Source organism: Pseudophryne corroboree, chromosome 11 (genome assembly GCF_028390025.1).
Source record: "Pseudophryne corroboree isolate aPseCor3 chromosome 11, aPseCor3.hap2, whole genome shotgun sequence".
In the NCBI taxonomy this organism is placed as follows: Eukaryota; Metazoa; Chordata; class Amphibia; order Anura; family Myobatrachidae; genus Pseudophryne; species Pseudophryne corroboree.
The window spans coordinates 182,511,336-182,529,414 of record NC_086454.1 but is presented as its reverse complement, the minus strand read 5'-3'; the positions used below and the strand labels follow the sequence as shown (position 1 = coordinate 182,529,414).

Genomic DNA, 18,079 nt, shown 5'->3' with positions numbered 1-18,079 from the left:
TGCTCCCCATCCTTGGAGGCTCGCGTCCGTGGTTACCAGAACCCAGTCCTGAATGCCGAACCTGCGACCCTCTAGAAGGTGAGCACTCTGCAGCCACCACAGGAGAGATACCCTGGCCCTTGGGGACAGGCTGATCATCTGATGTATATGTAGATGTGACCCGGACCACTTGTCCAGAAGGTCCCACTGAAAGGTCCTCGCATGGAACCTGCCGAATGGAATGGCCTCATAAGACGCCACCATCTTTCCCAGAACTCGAGTGCATTGATGCACCGACACCCTTCTCGGCTTCAACAGGTCTCTGACCAAGTTCTGGAGTTCCTGGGCCTTTTCCATCGGGAGAAAAACCCTTTTCTGTTCTGTATCCAGAATCATGCCTAAGAAAGGCAATCGGTTCGTTGGAACCAACTGTGACTTTGGTAGATTGAGAATCCAGCCATGCTGCTGCAACACCCTCAGGGAGAGTGATATGCTGTTCAGCAACTGCTCTGTTGATCTCGCTTTTATTAGGAGATCGTCCAAGTACGGGATAATTGTGACTCCCTGCACCATCATTTTCGCCATTACCTTGGTGAAAACCCTTGGGGCCGTGGAAAGCCCAAACGGCAACGTCTGAAATTGGTAATGACAATCCTGTACAGCAAATCTCAGGAACGCCTGATGAGGATATATGGGGACATGAAGGTATGCATCCTTTATGTCCAGGGACACCATATAACCCCCCCCCCCCCTCCAGGCTGGCGATGACCGCTCTGAGCGATTCCATCTTGAACTTGAACCTCTTAAAGTATAGGTTTAAGGATTTTAAATTCAGAATGGGTCTGACCGAACCGTCCGGTTTCGGGAACACAAACAGGGTTGAGTAATATCCCATCCCCTGCTGAAGCAGGGGAACTTTGACCACCACTTGTTGAAGACACAATTTTTGAATCGCATTTAAAACTACCTCCCTCTCTGGGGAAGAGGCCGGTAGGGCCGATTTGAAAAACCGGCGAGGAGGCACCTCCTCGAATTCCAGCCTGTAACCCTGGGAAACAATGTCTATTGCCCAGGGATCCACCTGTGATTGAACCCAGACATGGATGAAAAGTCGAAGACGTGCCCCCACTGGGGCGGACTCCCTCAGCGGAGCCCCAGCGTCATGCGGTGGATTTTGTAGAAGCCGGGGAGGACTTCTGCTCCTGGGAACTAGCTGTAGTTGGCAGCTTTTTCCCCTTGCCCTTACCTCTGGCAAGAAAGGAAGATCCCCGTACTCTCTTGGATTTATGCGACCGAAAGGACTGCATCTGATAAAGTGGCGTTTTCTTAGGCTGTGAGGAAACATAAGGCAAAAAAGTTGATTTACCTGCAGTAGCTGTGGAAACCAGGTCCGTGAGACCTTCCCCAAACAATTCCTCACCCTTGAAAGGCAAAACCTCCATATGCCTCTTCGAGTCGGCATCACCCGTCCATTGTCGGGTCCATAGGGCTCGCCTAGCAGAAATCGCCATAGCGGTGGCTCTGGAACCCAGTAGGCCCACGTCTCTCATCCCTCATATATAGGACCGCATCCTTAATATGACCCAAGGTCAATAAAATGGTTTCCTTATCCAGTGTATCAATATCAGCAGATAAGGTATCTGTCCACGCTGCTACAGCGCTACAAACCCAAGCTGACGCTATCGCCGGTCTGAGTACTGTGCCAGTATGTGTGTAAATTGACTTCAAGGTAGTCTCCTGCCTGCGATCAGCAGGATCTTTGAGGGTTGCGGTATCTTGAGATGGCAGCGCTACCTTTTTGGATAAGCGTGTCAACGCTTTGTCCACCGTTGGGGAGGTGATAATGTCAAATATTACCTTAAAACATAAAGCTATACACTATTACCGTGGAGCCGCTATGTCCGCTAGACTTATTACACACACTACGGACTAAGTACGCTATTTGCGCACTGAGTAACGTATGGGTACGCACTTAGCATAGCAGACGCTGCGCCGTGAGAGTGAGACACGAGCGGCACGGACGCTCACAGAATTATATACAGTAAACCTTGTTAATCAATCGATGTAAGGATATGCTTATACTCTAAACCTTAGTAATCAAATACTAACGATGTAACACCTAAAAACCTTAACAATGCTTATGCTGTTAGAGCGATTAAGACGCTAAGAAAGCCCCTTTGCAGGAAAGTGAAAACACAACACCGGGTTTTGGTAAACCGCAGCGGCTCTAACACCGCAGTGGATTATTCAGAGAAAAAGGGGAAAACAGATACAAGTTATACACTACAAGCTAACAAGGAAATCTAACAGAATAACAGAGAATAATGATGAACAATGGCTACAGAGAATATACATACTTGGGGAATCTTTCGCAAGCGCGACCTGGATCCAGTCCTCAGCTATTCAGGTAGAAAGCCTTCAGAGTCATGAGGCTGGCCAGGCAACAGTGGTCTTTATATACACAACATACATTCACAATACAATGGTCCCTGTAATCTCATTGTTCATTGGACACAGGGATGTGTCTCTACGTTACAGGAAAGGTCATAGGTGGATTTGAACAGGTGGGCTGTGTCTTTCTCCAACTGCTCTGGTGGGAGGTATCCTCAGGATTCCCGCCGCATGTGTAATTTACAGCAAATACAGTTAATGTTCATAATCTACTTCTGTACATAACTATACGCAGGAGCGAGCGATCCTTTCCTAACTAACACCGGAATGTTACCCTTAAAATACCCTACAGCTGGATACTAGACACCACCTTTCATCCTTTATCTGACCCTTCCTATCATGCAAAGAGGAATCTCTCTGTCCAGGAACTGTTTAAACTAATCATACTCGCTGACATGGTCTAGGGGAATAATGTCTACAAAATGCACTATTTGGGTTAAAAAGAAGGTTGAATGTGCAGCATTCCATGGGAAAAAAGTGCGCACATCCTACAATTTGGCATTTTTCTTTTGGAACCATACAGTCAATGCCGACACTTGTATTTCCAAGGAAGCCACCACTAAACCTTTATCCATTCCTTTTCTGAAGGAATGCTAGAACCCTGGAAACTCTGCAAGATTTCAGGTCCATACTTCAATTGCACCAATGAATATAGGCTTGCCATATTTGGTGATAAATACGAGCCAAGGAAATTTTCCTTGCTCTGAGCATCTGTGAGAATCCTCTGGACTTCAGTATATAGATTTCAAGAGCCACGCCGTCAAGACAGTCGATCCAGATATCTGTGATAACAAGTACCCTGTCTTAGTAGATCTGGGCGTAGAGTAAACAGAAAAGGTTTTCAACATTTTCTGTGGATCCGTGTACCAACGCCTTCTAGGCCAAGAAGGGGCTTATTAGAATCCCGGCATCTTTGTTGTATTTTCTCACTATCCTGGGTAGCAGGATGATTTGAGAAAACACATCAGAGAAATGAATTCCTATTAAAAGACGTCCACAAAGATCACTTCCTTTGTTCCTGACCTGATTATGGCTCTTTGTTCAGATGGGACTCCATGAGAATTATCTCTGGCCAACCCCATTTGTCTACCAGAGTTTGAAACGACTTTAGGGTGCAAAGCCCATTCACTTACCTAAATGGCGTGTCGACTGAGAAATCTGGTCTTCAGTTTAGGATTCCCAGAACGAACCCTGCCGACAAGGCTGGAAGATGGAGTTCTGCACACTTTAGTATGTGATTTATCTCTTTTCTTGCTGTTTATCTGTGTGTTCCTCTCTGAAAGTTGAGGTACACTACTGCCATTTCCTTGTCCTTGCAGATCTGGACCGATCTTCCTTTAGGAGTGTCCTGTGCCTGAATCAGGACCCAGTATATGGCCCGAAGTGCTAACCGATTTATTAGCAGGCAAATTTCTTCTGTGGTCCATAGTACCCGGAATCATAATTTTCCGGACAATGGTCCCCACAGCCCTGAAGACTGGTATTTGTGGTCAGGATTTCCCAACCAGATATCTAAAAAAGGTATCCTCTGATCTAGATGGAATGTCTGTAGCCCCCAGCCTACTGGCTTTCTTACCTTTGTTCGCCAGTACCTCATACTTGTTTGTGTACTGTCCATCTGGCCCACCTACACCACCTGGTATTCACAGGTGGGTCTTGCTCTCAGCGAATTTAACCAGGCACAACACTGCTTAACTTCCAACACCAATTGAGATTGGGCATATCCAGTGTGATGCTGCTGTAGATAGAAGAGATGCTGGAGAGGTCTTGAGTGGAAATGTGCCCACTCCACCATGTGAATTGTTAACACCATCAAACCCATCATTCGCATTGCTGCGTGAATTGATATTGTTTGACTATGTAACAACTCCCCTAGCTTTACCTTGGATATCATGTTCCGAGGTAACTACTTTCTGCAGACTTGAATTCAGTATAGCCCCACCGTGAGTTGTTACAGAACCAGAGATGATTTTTTTTTTCAATTTACGAACCACCAGTGCCTCTGCAGACAAGTTATTTGTATGTTGTAGATGACACAGAAACCTTTCCTGTATTTGTGTCAGGATAAGAAGGTGGTCAAGGTATGGCAATTTTCTTATCCCCAGCTAGCGGAGATAAATTGCCGTAATCATTTTGGTAAATACTCTGGGGCTGTGGCTAAACCAAAGGGTAAGGCCTAAAACTGAAATTTTGCTGAAGGATGGTAAACCTTGAGGTAACACTGATGGACAGTGCTATAGGAGCCTGAAGGTAAGATTCCTGACTTATCCAGGAATACTATGTATTCCACTGGCTCCCCACCAAACTATGGAGTGCCATGTCTCCATGTGAACCGTGTTACCCAAATTTCTCTGTTTTTGAAATTGAGAACGGGGCGAGGGATCGTTTTTGACCCAGGTGGGAATAACCCCCCCCATTGTGCATGGGTTACTGGAATGACTATTCCTGACAAAACATTTTCTGAATTGCTTCATGCAAATCCCTCGCCTACACCTCTACCTGAGACGGGCTGAAACAAAAGAACCTTTGAGGAGAATGGTTCTAGAAGGGAAAGTATAACCTTAGAGATACCGCTTCTTGCACCCAGGCATCTATTTAACGAAACCAGACCCTTAGGTTTGAGGTTATATGTGGAAGGAAACGTGACCTTCTTGGAGTCTGTTTCTGACTCCAGAATAACTTAACTCCTTCCCCAACAGAAACTTCCAGCCAAGGCAAAGTTTCCAGAACCTTCTTAGATTCTGAATCAGCTTTCCATGTATGTGAGGCAAACTGCTCTGTGAACAGCTATTGTTATTGCTGATGCCCTAGAACATTAGTGTCCATATGAGCTATATGGGATTCTTGCTCCCTTGCAGGCGCTGAAAATCTGTCTCTCAGTACTTCAGCCCAATGTACCTACAGCACCTTGTATTTCAAGGTGGTCTCCCCTCCAAGAACTAACCAGGCCCAACACTGCTTAGCTTCCAAGATCTAGTGACATTGGGCCTGTTCAGTGTGGTGTAGCCGTAGATTGCAAAGTGAAGTCATGGCTGGCCTTATGGCTGCCCCAGACAAAGAGAATATGTTTTTAAAAAAATCCTTCTTCTTTTGACGGCAGAGGCCATATAGATTTTTGCACTATCAACGATATGCATTTCTATTTTGGGAGGCATATTCATATTTTAAACAGTCCCCAGTTGGAAAAAGATATTGGAAACCCACTTACCGGGCATTCTATTTCATTGGGTGTAACCCAAAACCTTTTTCCTGAATTCTGCCCTTGTGAAGAGGCCTTTTTGGGACGTTTAAACACAGTTATTTTTTTAACCCAGGCTCTGCTGCCTTTATTGACAGACTAGCCTTTTCTGCTCTCAGCTTTTTCATTTAGTCGATACCTTTTACCTGTTCTTCGTATGCTGAAGTAGAGTATATAGAGCTTTCATCGTCTGATGATTATCATGTGTAGCCTGTGAAGTCGAGGAGTTATTTAAATTCGGTTCATCAGCTTGTCTTATTGGAAAAGCTGTTGGGGATATACCACAAACAGTGAGCAGCATGGGTTAATAATGTAAGAATTAACATTTCAGCTAAACTGTACAAGGTAGATAGAATTTTAGTGCTGTATAACCCGTGCTCAGTAGAGTGGGATACAGGGAGACTTACCCCACTTCCAGGATCGATCAATACGTTAGTGAACGCTGAGTGGATCCAGACGCTACTAGTGTATACTGCCGCTCCGGGAATTATTAGTGAACACAGATGCTCAGTGAACACACTGTGCATGCAGACGCACTGGTCTGCGACCCGGTCTCCTAGCGGTAACCTTAGTGTATACAGATGCAGTGGCCTATGCTGTGACCGAGACCCCTCGTGGTAGCGTCTGAGACGAAAGTGAGGCAATCCGTTCATGGCGGGAGACGCGCAGAAACTGGTCATGAACTGTGGGGAGGGGCGACCAGGAGAGCGTCTGACTCTCCACCGCTGACATCAACCCTAGGGATCGCAGCCTCAAACTAATCCTGGTGCCTTATGATCCCTAAGGCCTAGCGCTGGAGCACCCGTGGTGGCGGCGCGCCAGCTACTGTTTGGTAGTCTCCTCCCAAAACAGTGCGGCTGTGTCCGTATTCCCTTTCTAAGCGTAACCGATGCCTTACCTTCTCCCCGTGCTCCGGCCACAGCCTGGTAACGTCTGCTGGACCGGCTAGTATATCGGACACAGACGCCCATCGAGACAGCACTTGTACCGTGGGTAAGCGTTGTTGCGACCCAGCGGAGAGTTGTTGAAGCGACTTTTTCCGATATGCGTGTAAGACGCTGTGAGGAAAGGTCACTCAAAAACAATGTGGTAAGACTATAAAAATAAAATAAGAAAGCTTATTTTACACAGCAGCCCTGTGACCATGGTCCGGCTCCTGCCGCACCAAAACAAAAAACTGATTTGCCTGAGCCAGTGGGCGGGGATATATGGACGAGCCCGTTGCATCCTGGGAGGACTGAAAGCTTGTGATCGTTTGGTGCCAATTCGCTGTCGCTCCATCATATCCCATTGTTATTCTGTAACCCTTTTTCTGCGCATCATAGGAGTACGAACAAAGAATTTGTCTTTCTGATCCGAGCCGTTCTCTTGACATAGATCCTCAAGGCTCGCACAGCATCCAATGCCTCCGGAGGAGCAGAAGTGTCAGAACTGGACGGAACCACAATAGGCTGATTCAAGTGAAACGCAGAGACAACCTTCGGCAGGAACTGCTGCCTAGTCCAGAGCTCCGCTCTGTCCTCGTAAAAGACCAAGTATGGACTCTTACACGATAAGGCCCCCAATCCTGAGACACGTCAAGCAGAAGCCAGGGACAGTAACATCACAGTCTTCCACGTGAGGTACTTGTCTACCGTCATCAGAGGTTCAAACCAGGAGGACTGTAGAAATTCCAACACTAAAAATTCCAGGGTGCCGTAGGCGGCACTTAAGGAGGTTGGATGTGGAGTACCCCTTGCAAGAAGGTCTGAACTTCTGGCAACACTGCCAATTTCTTCTGGAAGAAAATGGAAAGGGCTGAAATCTGGATTATTAATGGAACCCACACGTAAGCCCTTATCCACACCAGCCTGCAGGAAACGTAAGAAATGTCCCAAGTGAAACTCAGCAGGTGGATACGTGCAATCCTCGCACCGAGAGACATATTCCAGAAATGATAATAGTGTTTTGACGTCACAGGTTTCCTGGCCTGAACCATGGTAGCAATAACCTTTTTGGAAAGGACCTTGTGAGGATGTTCTGCTCAACCTCCATGCCGTCAAACAAAGTCGCCGTAAGTCCGGGTAGACGAACGGTCCTTGTTAAAGATCTCTTCTGAGAGGTAGAGACCAAGGGTCTTCGACGGACATACCCAGAAGATCCACCTACCACGCCCTCCGAGGCAAATCCGGGTGCAATTATAATTGCCTGGACTCCCAGATTTCTGATGCGCTTGAGCAGCGGAATCAGAGTAGAGAGTAGCGGAATCTGAGGAAACAGGTAGACCAGCCGGTAAGGCCAAGGCGACGTCAGTGCATCCACTGCCCTCGCCTGAGGGTCCCTGGTTCGTGAACAATACCAGGGAAGTTTCTTGTTGAGTCGAGAAGCCATCATGTCTATTTGTGGGCAGCCCCAACGGTTGATGATCTGCTGGAACACCTGCTGGTGGAGTCCCCAATCCCCCGGGTGGAGATCGTGACGACTTAGGAAGTCCGCTTCCCAGTTGCCCACACCCGGAATGAAGATTGCTGACATTGCTCTTGCATTTCTTTCTGCCCAAAGGAGTATCTAACACCTCTCGCATGCAGGCTCTGCTTTTTGTCCCTCCTTGTCGATTGATATAAGCCACTGCTGTGGCGTTGGCCGACTGTACCTGGATCGCGTGATCCTTGAGCAGAGGAGAGGCCTGAAGCAGAGCATTGTAGATCACCCGAAGTTCCAGAATGTTGATCGGAAGGAGGCTTTTGTGGGCTGACCACCTGCCCTGGAACTGCGCCCCTTGGGTGACAGCTCACCATCCTCGTAGACTCGCATCTGTCGTGAGGCTGGTCCAATCCTGAATTCCGAAACTCCGGCCCTCCAGTAGATTGGAGGACTGCAGCCACCACAGGAGGGAAATCCTGGCCTGAGGCGACCGCTGTATCATCTGGTGCATCTGAAGATGTGAACTGGACCATTTGCTCAGGAGATCCAGCTGAAAAGTTCTGGCATGGAACCTGCCATATTGGATCGCCTCGTAGGTGGCGACCATCTTTCCCAACAATCTTATGTAAAGATGGATGGACACTCGAGCAGGTCGGAGTACCATACAGACCATTTCCTGAAGTGTTCTTGCCGTATCCTCTGGTAGGAACACCTTCTGGGCCACAGTATCCGTCAGCATCCCCAGGAACAGAAGCCGCTGAAGTCGGCTCCAGTTGGATCCTCTGTAAGTTGAGGATCCACCCATGGCGTGACAGAAGGTGGATAGTGCGGTCGATATGGAGCAACGAAAGCACCCTGGATCTTGCTTTGATCAGAAGGGCGCCCAGGTAAGGAACAATGTTGACTCCCTGGACCCGGAGCTGGAACATCATCTCTGCCATCACCTTTGTGAACACCCTCGGAGCTATGGACAGGCCGAAGGGCAGTGTCTGGAATTGGAAGGTATTGTCCAGCAGGGCAAACCGCAGTTACACCTGATGAGGCAGCCAAATCGGAATATGGAAGTAGGCATCCTTGATACCCAAGGAGACCATAAATTCCTGTTCTTCAAGGTCCGCAATCATTGCTCACAGGAATCCCATTGTGAACTTGAACACCTTCAAGTAAGGATTCGAGGATTTTAGATTCAAAATGGGTCTTAGCGAACCATCCGGTTTCGGCACCAGAAACAGGTTGGAGTAAAACCCCTTGCCACGTTACGGTATTGGTACTGGAACAATGACGTGGGACTGGACCAACTTTAGGATGGCCTGTTGCAACATAACCTGCATATCCTCCAAAGCTGGTAAGCTTGATTTGAAAAATCGTTGTGGAGGAGTACTTTCGAACTTCAGCTTGTAGACCTGAAAAACGAGATCTCTAACCCAGGTATCCTGGCAGGAAGCCTCCCAGACGCGGCTGAAGTGACGCAGTCGAGCTCCCACATCAAGATCCCCTTGGGGTGGGTGGGCACCGTCATGCTGAGGCCTTAGCGGAAGCAGAATTGGTGGTCTGTTCCTGAGAGATGGTGCTTGCAGGCTTTCTGGACTTACCTCTGGTGCCTCTAGTCGCATTGGAGGCACCTCTGGCCTTAGATCGAAATCTGTGAGACCAAAAGGACTGGACAGATGGCCCCGGGTAGGAGCGTCTCGCCGGCAGGTACCCAGAGGGGAGAAACGTGGATTTCCCAGCCGTAACTTTAGAAATCCAGGTATCCAATTCAACCCCAAAGAGCCATTCCCTAAAAAAGGGGAGGGATTCTACACTACGTTTGGATTCTGTGTCCGAAATCCACTGACGCAACCACAAGGCCCTGCGCGCCGACACTGCCATGGCAGAAGTCGTAGCGCTAAATGTTCCCCAACTCCTTGAGCGAATCACAGAGGACACGTGTAGTGTCCTGAATGTGTTTTTGGAGGGTCACCATAGTGACCAAGAGAATATTCCCAGAGAGCCAGAATTAGGGTTTCAATACCCTGAGCAGAATCGGGATCCCCACTAACGGGGTCTAAGTCCTCCCCATCCTCATCTGTATCAGAGAGTAGTGCAGGTAAACGACGCTTTAGTGGTCCTGCATGAGAGGAGAGGGGCTGTGCCGCATCTGCCATAGCAGCTAAATCTGCAACAGCTTGTTGTAGTAGCTGAGTTTTCTGTACATTAGCAGTGAGCTGGGATGATATATCTGACAAAATAGTTTTAAGAGACCCTAGCCAGTGGGGCTCTGGACCCTCTCCCCCAGCCCCTTCACTGATTTGTGAAGACTGGCTGCATTGTTCACATGAAACAGAATCAGATGATAATGGAGAGAATCTGGTATGGCATACACTACAGTTTGTGTTTACCCATGTTTCACAGTAAGCACAAAACGTACACATACACCCAGACAGTTATATTGCAAGCCTGCCCTACTGTATGTGAGAGGAGACACACAGAAAGAAGGACACCAGCACACCCCTAGCTGTACAGCCCCAGTGACGCTGTCAGCTAACTATGGGGGTCATTCCGAGTTAATCACTCGCTAGCTAGTTTTAGCAGCCGTGCAAATGCTATGCCGCCGCCCACTGGGAGGGTATTTTAGCTTAGCAGAAGTGCGAACGGTTGTATCGCAGAGCGCCTGCAAAAAATGTGTGTGTAGTTTCAGAGTAGCTCAAAACGTACTCAGCGCTTGCGATCACTTCAGACTTTTCAGTTCCGGATTTGACGTCACAAACTCGCCCAGCCACTCCTGCGTTTTTCCTGGCACGCCTGCGTTTTTTAGCACACTCCCTGAAAACGGTCAGTTGCCACCCAGAAACGCCCACTTCATGTCAATCACTCTGCGGCAAGCAGTGCAACTGAAATGCATCGCTAGACCCTGTGCAAAACTACATCGTTCGTTGTGCCCGTACGATGCGCGTGCGCATTGCGCCGCATGTGCAGAACTGCCTTTTTTAGCCTGATCGCTGCGCTGCGAACAAATTCAGCTAGCGATCAACTCGTAATGACCCCCTATATCACAGTAAACACTAATAAATTCTGACCTGTAGAGGATCCAGATAGTGTACAACAGCGGCTCTCCCCTTTTGATACACCCTGTACCAAATATCCAGCGTAGCTGAGGAGTCAGGAAGTGCTGTGTGTGCTGTGTATGACTGCAGTAAGCAGAGGAAGGCGCCAAAATGCCTCTGGTCAGGCTCTGAGGTAGCTCCGCCCCCTCCAATGGCACCGGAGTTATAGTGATTTATTATACTGGCAAAGTCTCCTCTCAGCTTAAAAACATCACAAGTGCTAGTCTAAGCGGTTTTGTGCCAATCTACACGGGGGATCTTAGCGGGACACCCCCGGGAGGGTCCTGTACGCCACGCCCGCGTTCAGCCGCACATTGAACTGGAGAACCCCCCCCTAGTGGGGGGCCCCGATTTGTACTCACCACAGATGTCACCTTCAGGCAGTTTTCGGGGTGTGCAGCGGCTGTGACAGCCAAGGCGCAGTGCCCTGCTGAACAACCACCCCTGGGAAGCTGCTCTGCATCTCATAAGGCCGGTGACCGCCACCCCCGCCCCCTAACTCACACGGTGCAGGTATGCTGTTGCCCAAACAGCATACCAAAAATAACAAACATGAAAGGAAATTGAAGAAAACTCTCTGGAGCTCAGAGATGTGCATCCTCTCCTGAGGGAACTTTTTTCTAAACTGCCTGTGGGAGGGGGCATAGTGGGAAGGAGCCAGCACACCCAGTTGAAGAAACTTAAAATGCACTGGCTCCTTTGGACCCCGTCTATGGGGGTAATTCCAAGTTGATCGCAGCAGGATTGTTTTTAGCAGTTGGGCAAAACCATGTGCACTGCAGGGGGGGGGGGGGGGGGGGGGCAGATATAACATTTGCAGAGAGAGATAGATTTGGGTGTGGTGAGTTCAATCTGCAATCTAAATTGCAGTGTAAAAATAAAGCAGCCAGTATTTACCCAGCACAGAAACAAAATAACCCACCCAAATCTAACTCTCTCTGCAAATGTTATATCTCCCCCCCCCTGCAGTACACATGGTTTTGCCCAACTGCTAAAAAATTTCCTGCTGCGATCAACTTGGAATTACCCCCTATATCCATCGTTATAGATTCCCCAATATCCCTTATGGATGCTAGAGAAAAAGTGTTTGATATTTCAAACCTACCAAGCTAATGCAAAAAGCTATTTTACATTATCCCAGGATAATGTACAAATAAACAAAATGTACTAATGCCGATCAAGGATGAGACATAAATGGTGTTTGCAGCTTACATTTATTTAAAAACAGTTACATGGAACATATGTTAGACATGTTACATGTTAGGGACCCACCAGATGAGGTCACCTGGTCACAGTTGGTGGGCCCATATATTTCTGGACAAAAATTATGCTAAGAACCTCAGTTTTGCTCTATGTTAGAATGAAGGGTTTATTATAATTATTCTGATTAGCAGTGCTTAGTACTATAGAGTGTGCATCTGCATTTTTTTTTTCTGTGTGGAACTTACCTGGAACCAAAGTCATTCTCTCGGGTATCTGGTTTTACGAGTATGAGGTCATCATTTGTCTGCTTCTTGCGAATCTTTTTCACTCGCCGCTTTGTCTTCTTGAAGGACACCTTTTAACAAAAGCAAACTGTAATTTATTCCAGCAAAATACATATTAGGAAATCTACCACCTTCTAAAATCAGCTTTCAATTTGCAGACATGATATTGCTGCTTCATCAGTAAAAAGTGGAGCCTAGCGAATAGTCCTCAATGTCTAAAATGCTAGCTAACCCATTTACAAGGATCAGCTCTCAGTCCTACCATCTCATCAGGTGTATAGTACTCAGATGCAATTTTCAATCCTGGAAGTTCTAGGGTTTGTGCCTGGTTGTGTAAGGTTTGCCGTATACTCCGCAGCTCCTTTTCCCAAGACCCATCTGCAGTTCCACCACTCTCCAAGCGGAATGATTTCTTCTTCTCCCCGTCGATCTCCTCATCATATTTGGAAAGTACAGATTTGTGCCGGAACTATTAAAAAAAAAAAAAGAAAGAAAAAATAATTAGCTAGGTATCCTCAAGAAGTGTGATAGACGGAAAGCTGCAACTGTACTATATAAAAAAAAAAAAAAAAAAAAAAAAAAAGAGTGCACACTTACCATTACCATGTCATCTACATTCTCCACTTCCTCATATGGTTTGTAATCAGGTCGTTTCTTCTTAAGCTCTACATTTTTATCTGCTCTTTCTTTGTCTAGCATATTTACATTAACTAAGACATCAGCATCATCTTCATCAAGGACACCTAGATATAAAAATACCATGTCAACGCAAAAACTCAGTTTGGCTCAGTAAGATTGCCCATTTTTCCCTATACCCAGCTTTCTACTCAGATGTTTGACAGATTACCTTTGTCCTTGAGGGTTAGAATTACAGTCTTCCCTTCACCAAAAGACTCTGTATTGTGCTCTACGGTCAGTCCCTGCAAATCTTCCGAGGTGTAATGCTATAAGGAGAGATGGATCAACAATCATTGATTTCTATCTCTGGAATGAAGGGGAAAAAATGCATGATTTCACATATAATGTACAACCAACCTTCTTTTGTCCAAATTCCTCTTCCACAAGATTAGACACACCAAATTCTTCATCCATTTCTGCTAGCAGTTTTGCCTGTGTAAACAGATATAGTGTTAGATCTGAGGTCCTATTCTTTTAAAACCAAGAAATCATAAACATTTCAGGTATAACAGAATCATGCTGCTGCAGCCGATCTGCATTGCAGGAGCTGGTGGAAAAAACCTGCTCACGTCCATAGCAATAGTGATCAGTGGGGAAGAGACATTGAGGTCTCTCAGAGTTGAAAGGACTGCCCCACCCCAGCCATCATGTGCCAGGAGGTCACACTGTCACACAGCTTCTTAAAATTGGAAACTCAACCTTCAGCCACCCACTCCTACAAGAAAAATCATAACCACTAATACAGGGCACCGAAGACTGGCACTGTGAGGTAGAACCCAACCATGGGGGTAATTCAGAGTTGATCGCAGCAGCAAATTTGTTAGCAGTTGGGCAAAACCATGTGCACTACAGGGGGGGGCAGATATAACATGTGCAGAGTGTGTTAGATTTGGGTGGGGTGTGTTCAAACTTATGCTGCCCATACACTTGTTCGATGCCCCGCGACATCGCGGGGCATCGCACCGGCAGTTCAGGTGCGATGAAATCGCACCTGAACTGCCAAAGTGATTACCATGCGATAGATCGCATGGTAATCACGTGATGGGCACATCACCGCCGAGTGGGAGCGGCCTCTGGCCACTCCCGGCGCGTGCCCATCGCACTGCGATACGAGAGATATTAAGTGCAGCACATTAGATCTTGAGACGCGATAATCGAGCGGCGTGCCCGCGCATTGCGTCTTAAAGTACCTAAAATGTGCATACAATCCTTCGATTTCTCTCACAGATGTGGTCGAAATCGAAGGATAGCACAGAGTACCTCATAAGTGTATGGGCACCATTAAATCTAAATTGCAATGTAAAAATAAAGCAACCATTATTTACCCTGCACAGAAACAAAATCACCCACCCAAATCTAACTCTCTGCAAATGTTTAATCTCTCACACCTGCAGTGCACATGGTTTTTCCCAAATGCTAACAAATTTGCTGCTGCGATCAACTCTGAATTACCCCCCTAAACAAACAAGTGCTAGCCTGTATGCCAAGCAAAGAGTACCCATGGTGTGTAAAGGGCAATGGGTAGGACCGCTTCCATAAAACACTGATTGTAGTTAGGGTAAAGGAGTACTGACTGGCGAGCAAAAAGAGGATTTTAATTACCTACCGGTAAATCCTTATCTCGTAGTCCATAAGGGATACTGGGGACACTTAGTACGATGGGTAACAAAGGAGCCGGTGCACTTTAAATTTCTTCAACAGGGTGTGCTGGCTCCTCCTCTCTATGCCCTCCCTCACAGCTCAGTCTAGGAAAACCGTACCCGAAGAAGATGGACATACTTGAGAGGAGGAAACATGACAAGACAACTAGTGGTGAGATTAACGAACCAGCACACAGCAGAACACACACACTAGCAACCACTAGTGAAAACAGCAACAGCTGTGTAACCAACTTTAAACAAGAACAAGCAGCAGGAAGACTAAGCACAGGTGTGGGCACCCAGTATCCCTTATGTACTACGAGAAAAGGATTTACCGGTAGGTAATTAAAATACTCTTTTCTCTATCATCCATAAGGGATACTGGGGACACCAAGTACGATGGGGCCGTCCCAAAGCTCCCAGAACGGGTGGGAACATGCCGAGTCGCCGGCAGCACCGTATGTCCAAACTGGACATCCTCTGTAGCCAGGGTATCAAACCTCTAGAACTTGACAAACGTGTTTGTCCCCGACCATGTAGCGGCCCAACACAGTTGCAAGGCCGAGACACCATGGGCAGCCGCCCAGGAAGAACCCACAGACCAGGTAGAGTGGGCCTTGACAGACCGAGGAATAGGCAAGGCCGGCGAAGCATAGGCCTGTTGAATAGCAAGCCTAATCCAAGGGCAATAGACTGCTTTGAAGCACGACCACCCTTTTTGTGAGCATCATACAGCACAAAGAGGGAATCCGATTTACGGACAGCAGCAGTCCTCTTGACGTAAATCCTCAGAGCTCGCACCACATCCAAGGACTCAGGAATTGAGGAAGTGGCCGAAGCCGCCGGAACCACAATAGGCTGATTTCAGTGGAATGCAGAAACCACCTTAGGCAGGCACTGTTGTCGAGTCCCGAGTTCTGCTCTGTCCTCATGAAAGACCAGGTAGGGACTCCTACAGGATAAGGCGCCAAGTTCTGAAACGCGCCTGGCGGAAGCAAGGCCAAGAAGCATGACAGTCTTCCAAGTACTACGTAAGGTACCTGACCCCTACCGACATCAGAGGTTCAAACCAAGAGTACTGTAGAAAGGTCAGAACCACTTGTAGATCCCAAGGTGCCGTGGGTGACACAAAAGGAGGCTGGATGTGAAGGACACCCTGCAGGAACGTCTGTACCTCAGGCAAGGCAGCCAATTTCTTCTGAAAGAAAATGGACAAGGCCGAGATCGGAACTTTTATGGAGCCCAACCATAGGCCCATATCCACAACAGCCTGTAAGAAACGCAAAACGCGTCCCAGGTTGAAATCCGCAGGTGGATATTTTCGGCCCTCACACCAGGAGACGTATCGTTTCTAGATATGGTGGTAATGCTTCGACGTGACCGCTTTCCTGGCTCGAATCATGGTGGTAATAACCTTATCCGGAATTCCCTTCTCAGCTTGAAGGCTCCGTTCAACCTCCATGCTGTTAAACGAAGCCGACGTAAGTCCGGGTAGACGAACGGTCCTTGCAGAAGAAGACCCCCCCCCCCCCCCCCCCCCGAAGTGGCAGGGGCCAGGGGTCTTCTATTGCCATGGCCAGAAGATCTGCGTACTAAACCCTTCGAGGCCACTCGGGGGCAATGAAAATTGCCTGAACTCCCTCTCTTCGGATTCTTTTTAGTACTCTGGGGAGCAACGGAAACGGTGGAAACAGGTACACCAGCCGGTAAACCCACGGTGTTGTCAGCGTGTTCACTGCTGCCGCCAGAGGGTCCCTCGTCCTAGAACAATAGCACTAAAGCTTGTTGTTGAGCCGAGAGGCCATCAGATCGATCTGCGGACAGCCCCACCGATCTGTTATCAGTCGAAATACCTGCGGGTGGAGACCCCACTCTCCTGCGTGTACGTCGCGACAACTGAGTAAGTCTGCCTCCCAGTTGTCTACTCCTGGAATAAAAATGGCCGATACCGCCCTTGCATTCCTCTTGACCCAGAGGAGACTCTTGGGATACCTCCCGCATGCAGGCCCAGCTCTTCGTCCATCCTTGTCGATTGACGTAAGCCACTGACGTGGCATTGGCTGATTGAACGTGAATGGCTCGACCTTGGAGCAGATGAGAAGCCTGCAGCAGAGCATTGTATTTCGCTCTGAGTTCCAGTATGTTTATAGAAAGGCAGGCTTCGTGGCTTGACCACCTGCCCTGAAACTGTGCCCCTTGGGTGACAGCTCCCTAGCCCCGGAGGCTCGTGTCCGTGGTCAAGAGAATCCAATCCTGGATCTCGAAGCTCCACCCCTCCAAGAGGTTGGAGTGTTGCAACCACCACAGGAGAGAAATCCTGGCCTGCGGTGAGAGAAGTATGACCTGGTGCATCTGCAGATGTGAACCCGACCACTTCTTCAGGAGATCCAGTTGGAATGTCCTTGCATGGAATCTGCCAAATTGAATGGCCTCGAAGCAGACCACCAACTTTCACAACAGACGGGTGCAAAGATGTACCAAGACCCTGTTTGGCTGCAGAACTGCCTGAACCAACCCCTGAAGTGCCGTCGCCTTGTCTACAGGAAGGAAGACCTTCTGTGCCACCGTGTCCAGGATCGTTCCAAAGAACTGGAGATGCTGGGTTGGCTCCAGGTGGGATTTTTGAAAATTCAGAATCCAACAGTGGTGTGATTACAGGGATGTTGTGCGGCAGATGCTGTCCAGCAGTAGTTCCTTTGATCTTGCTTTGATCAGCAGATCGTCCTGGTAGGGGGACAATGTTCACTCCCTGAATCCCGAGTTGGAACATCATTTCCACCATCACTTTGAGGAAGACCCTTGGGGTCGTGGATAGGCCAAGGGGTAGCGCCTGGAACTGGCAGTGTTCATCCAATAGAGCAAACCTGGGGTAGGCCTGATGAGGTGGCCATATCAGAATATGGAGGTAAGCATCCTTTATGTCTAGAGAAACCAAGAACTCCCCCCTCCTTCAGACCAGAGATCACTGCTCTCAGAGTGCATTCCATTTTGAACCGGAAAACCCCGCAGATATGTGTTTAATTGAGGTTCAAAATGGGCCTCAAGAACCGTCCGGTTTTGGTACCACAAAAAAGATGTAATAGCATCCCTCGTATTGTTGCTGAAGCGGCAAAGGAA

The 18,079-nt window shown here is 48.0% G+C and overlaps 1 protein-coding gene across 2 annotated transcripts in view; it reads right to left on the bottom strand.

Annotated features, from left to right (window-relative positions):
- Nucleotides 1–18,079, bottom strand: part of SART1 (spliceosome associated factor 1, recruiter of U4/U6.U5 tri-snRNP) — a 204,242-nt gene that overhangs the window by 118,438 nt on the left and 67,725 nt on the right. For both annotated transcript variants that reach the window (XM_063945135.1, XM_063945136.1), the window contains exons 7-11: nt 13,680–13,754; nt 13,492–13,588; nt 13,242–13,387; nt 12,907–13,113; nt 12,606–12,715 (exon numbers count right to left, since the gene is read on the bottom strand). In XM_063945135.1, coding sequence (XP_063801205.1) covers nt 12,606–12,715; nt 12,907–13,113; nt 13,242–13,387; nt 13,492–13,588; nt 13,680–13,754 — 635 coding nt within the window. The remainder of the gene's footprint in view (nt 1–12,605; nt 12,716–12,906; nt 13,114–13,241; nt 13,388–13,491; nt 13,589–13,679; nt 13,755–18,079) is intronic.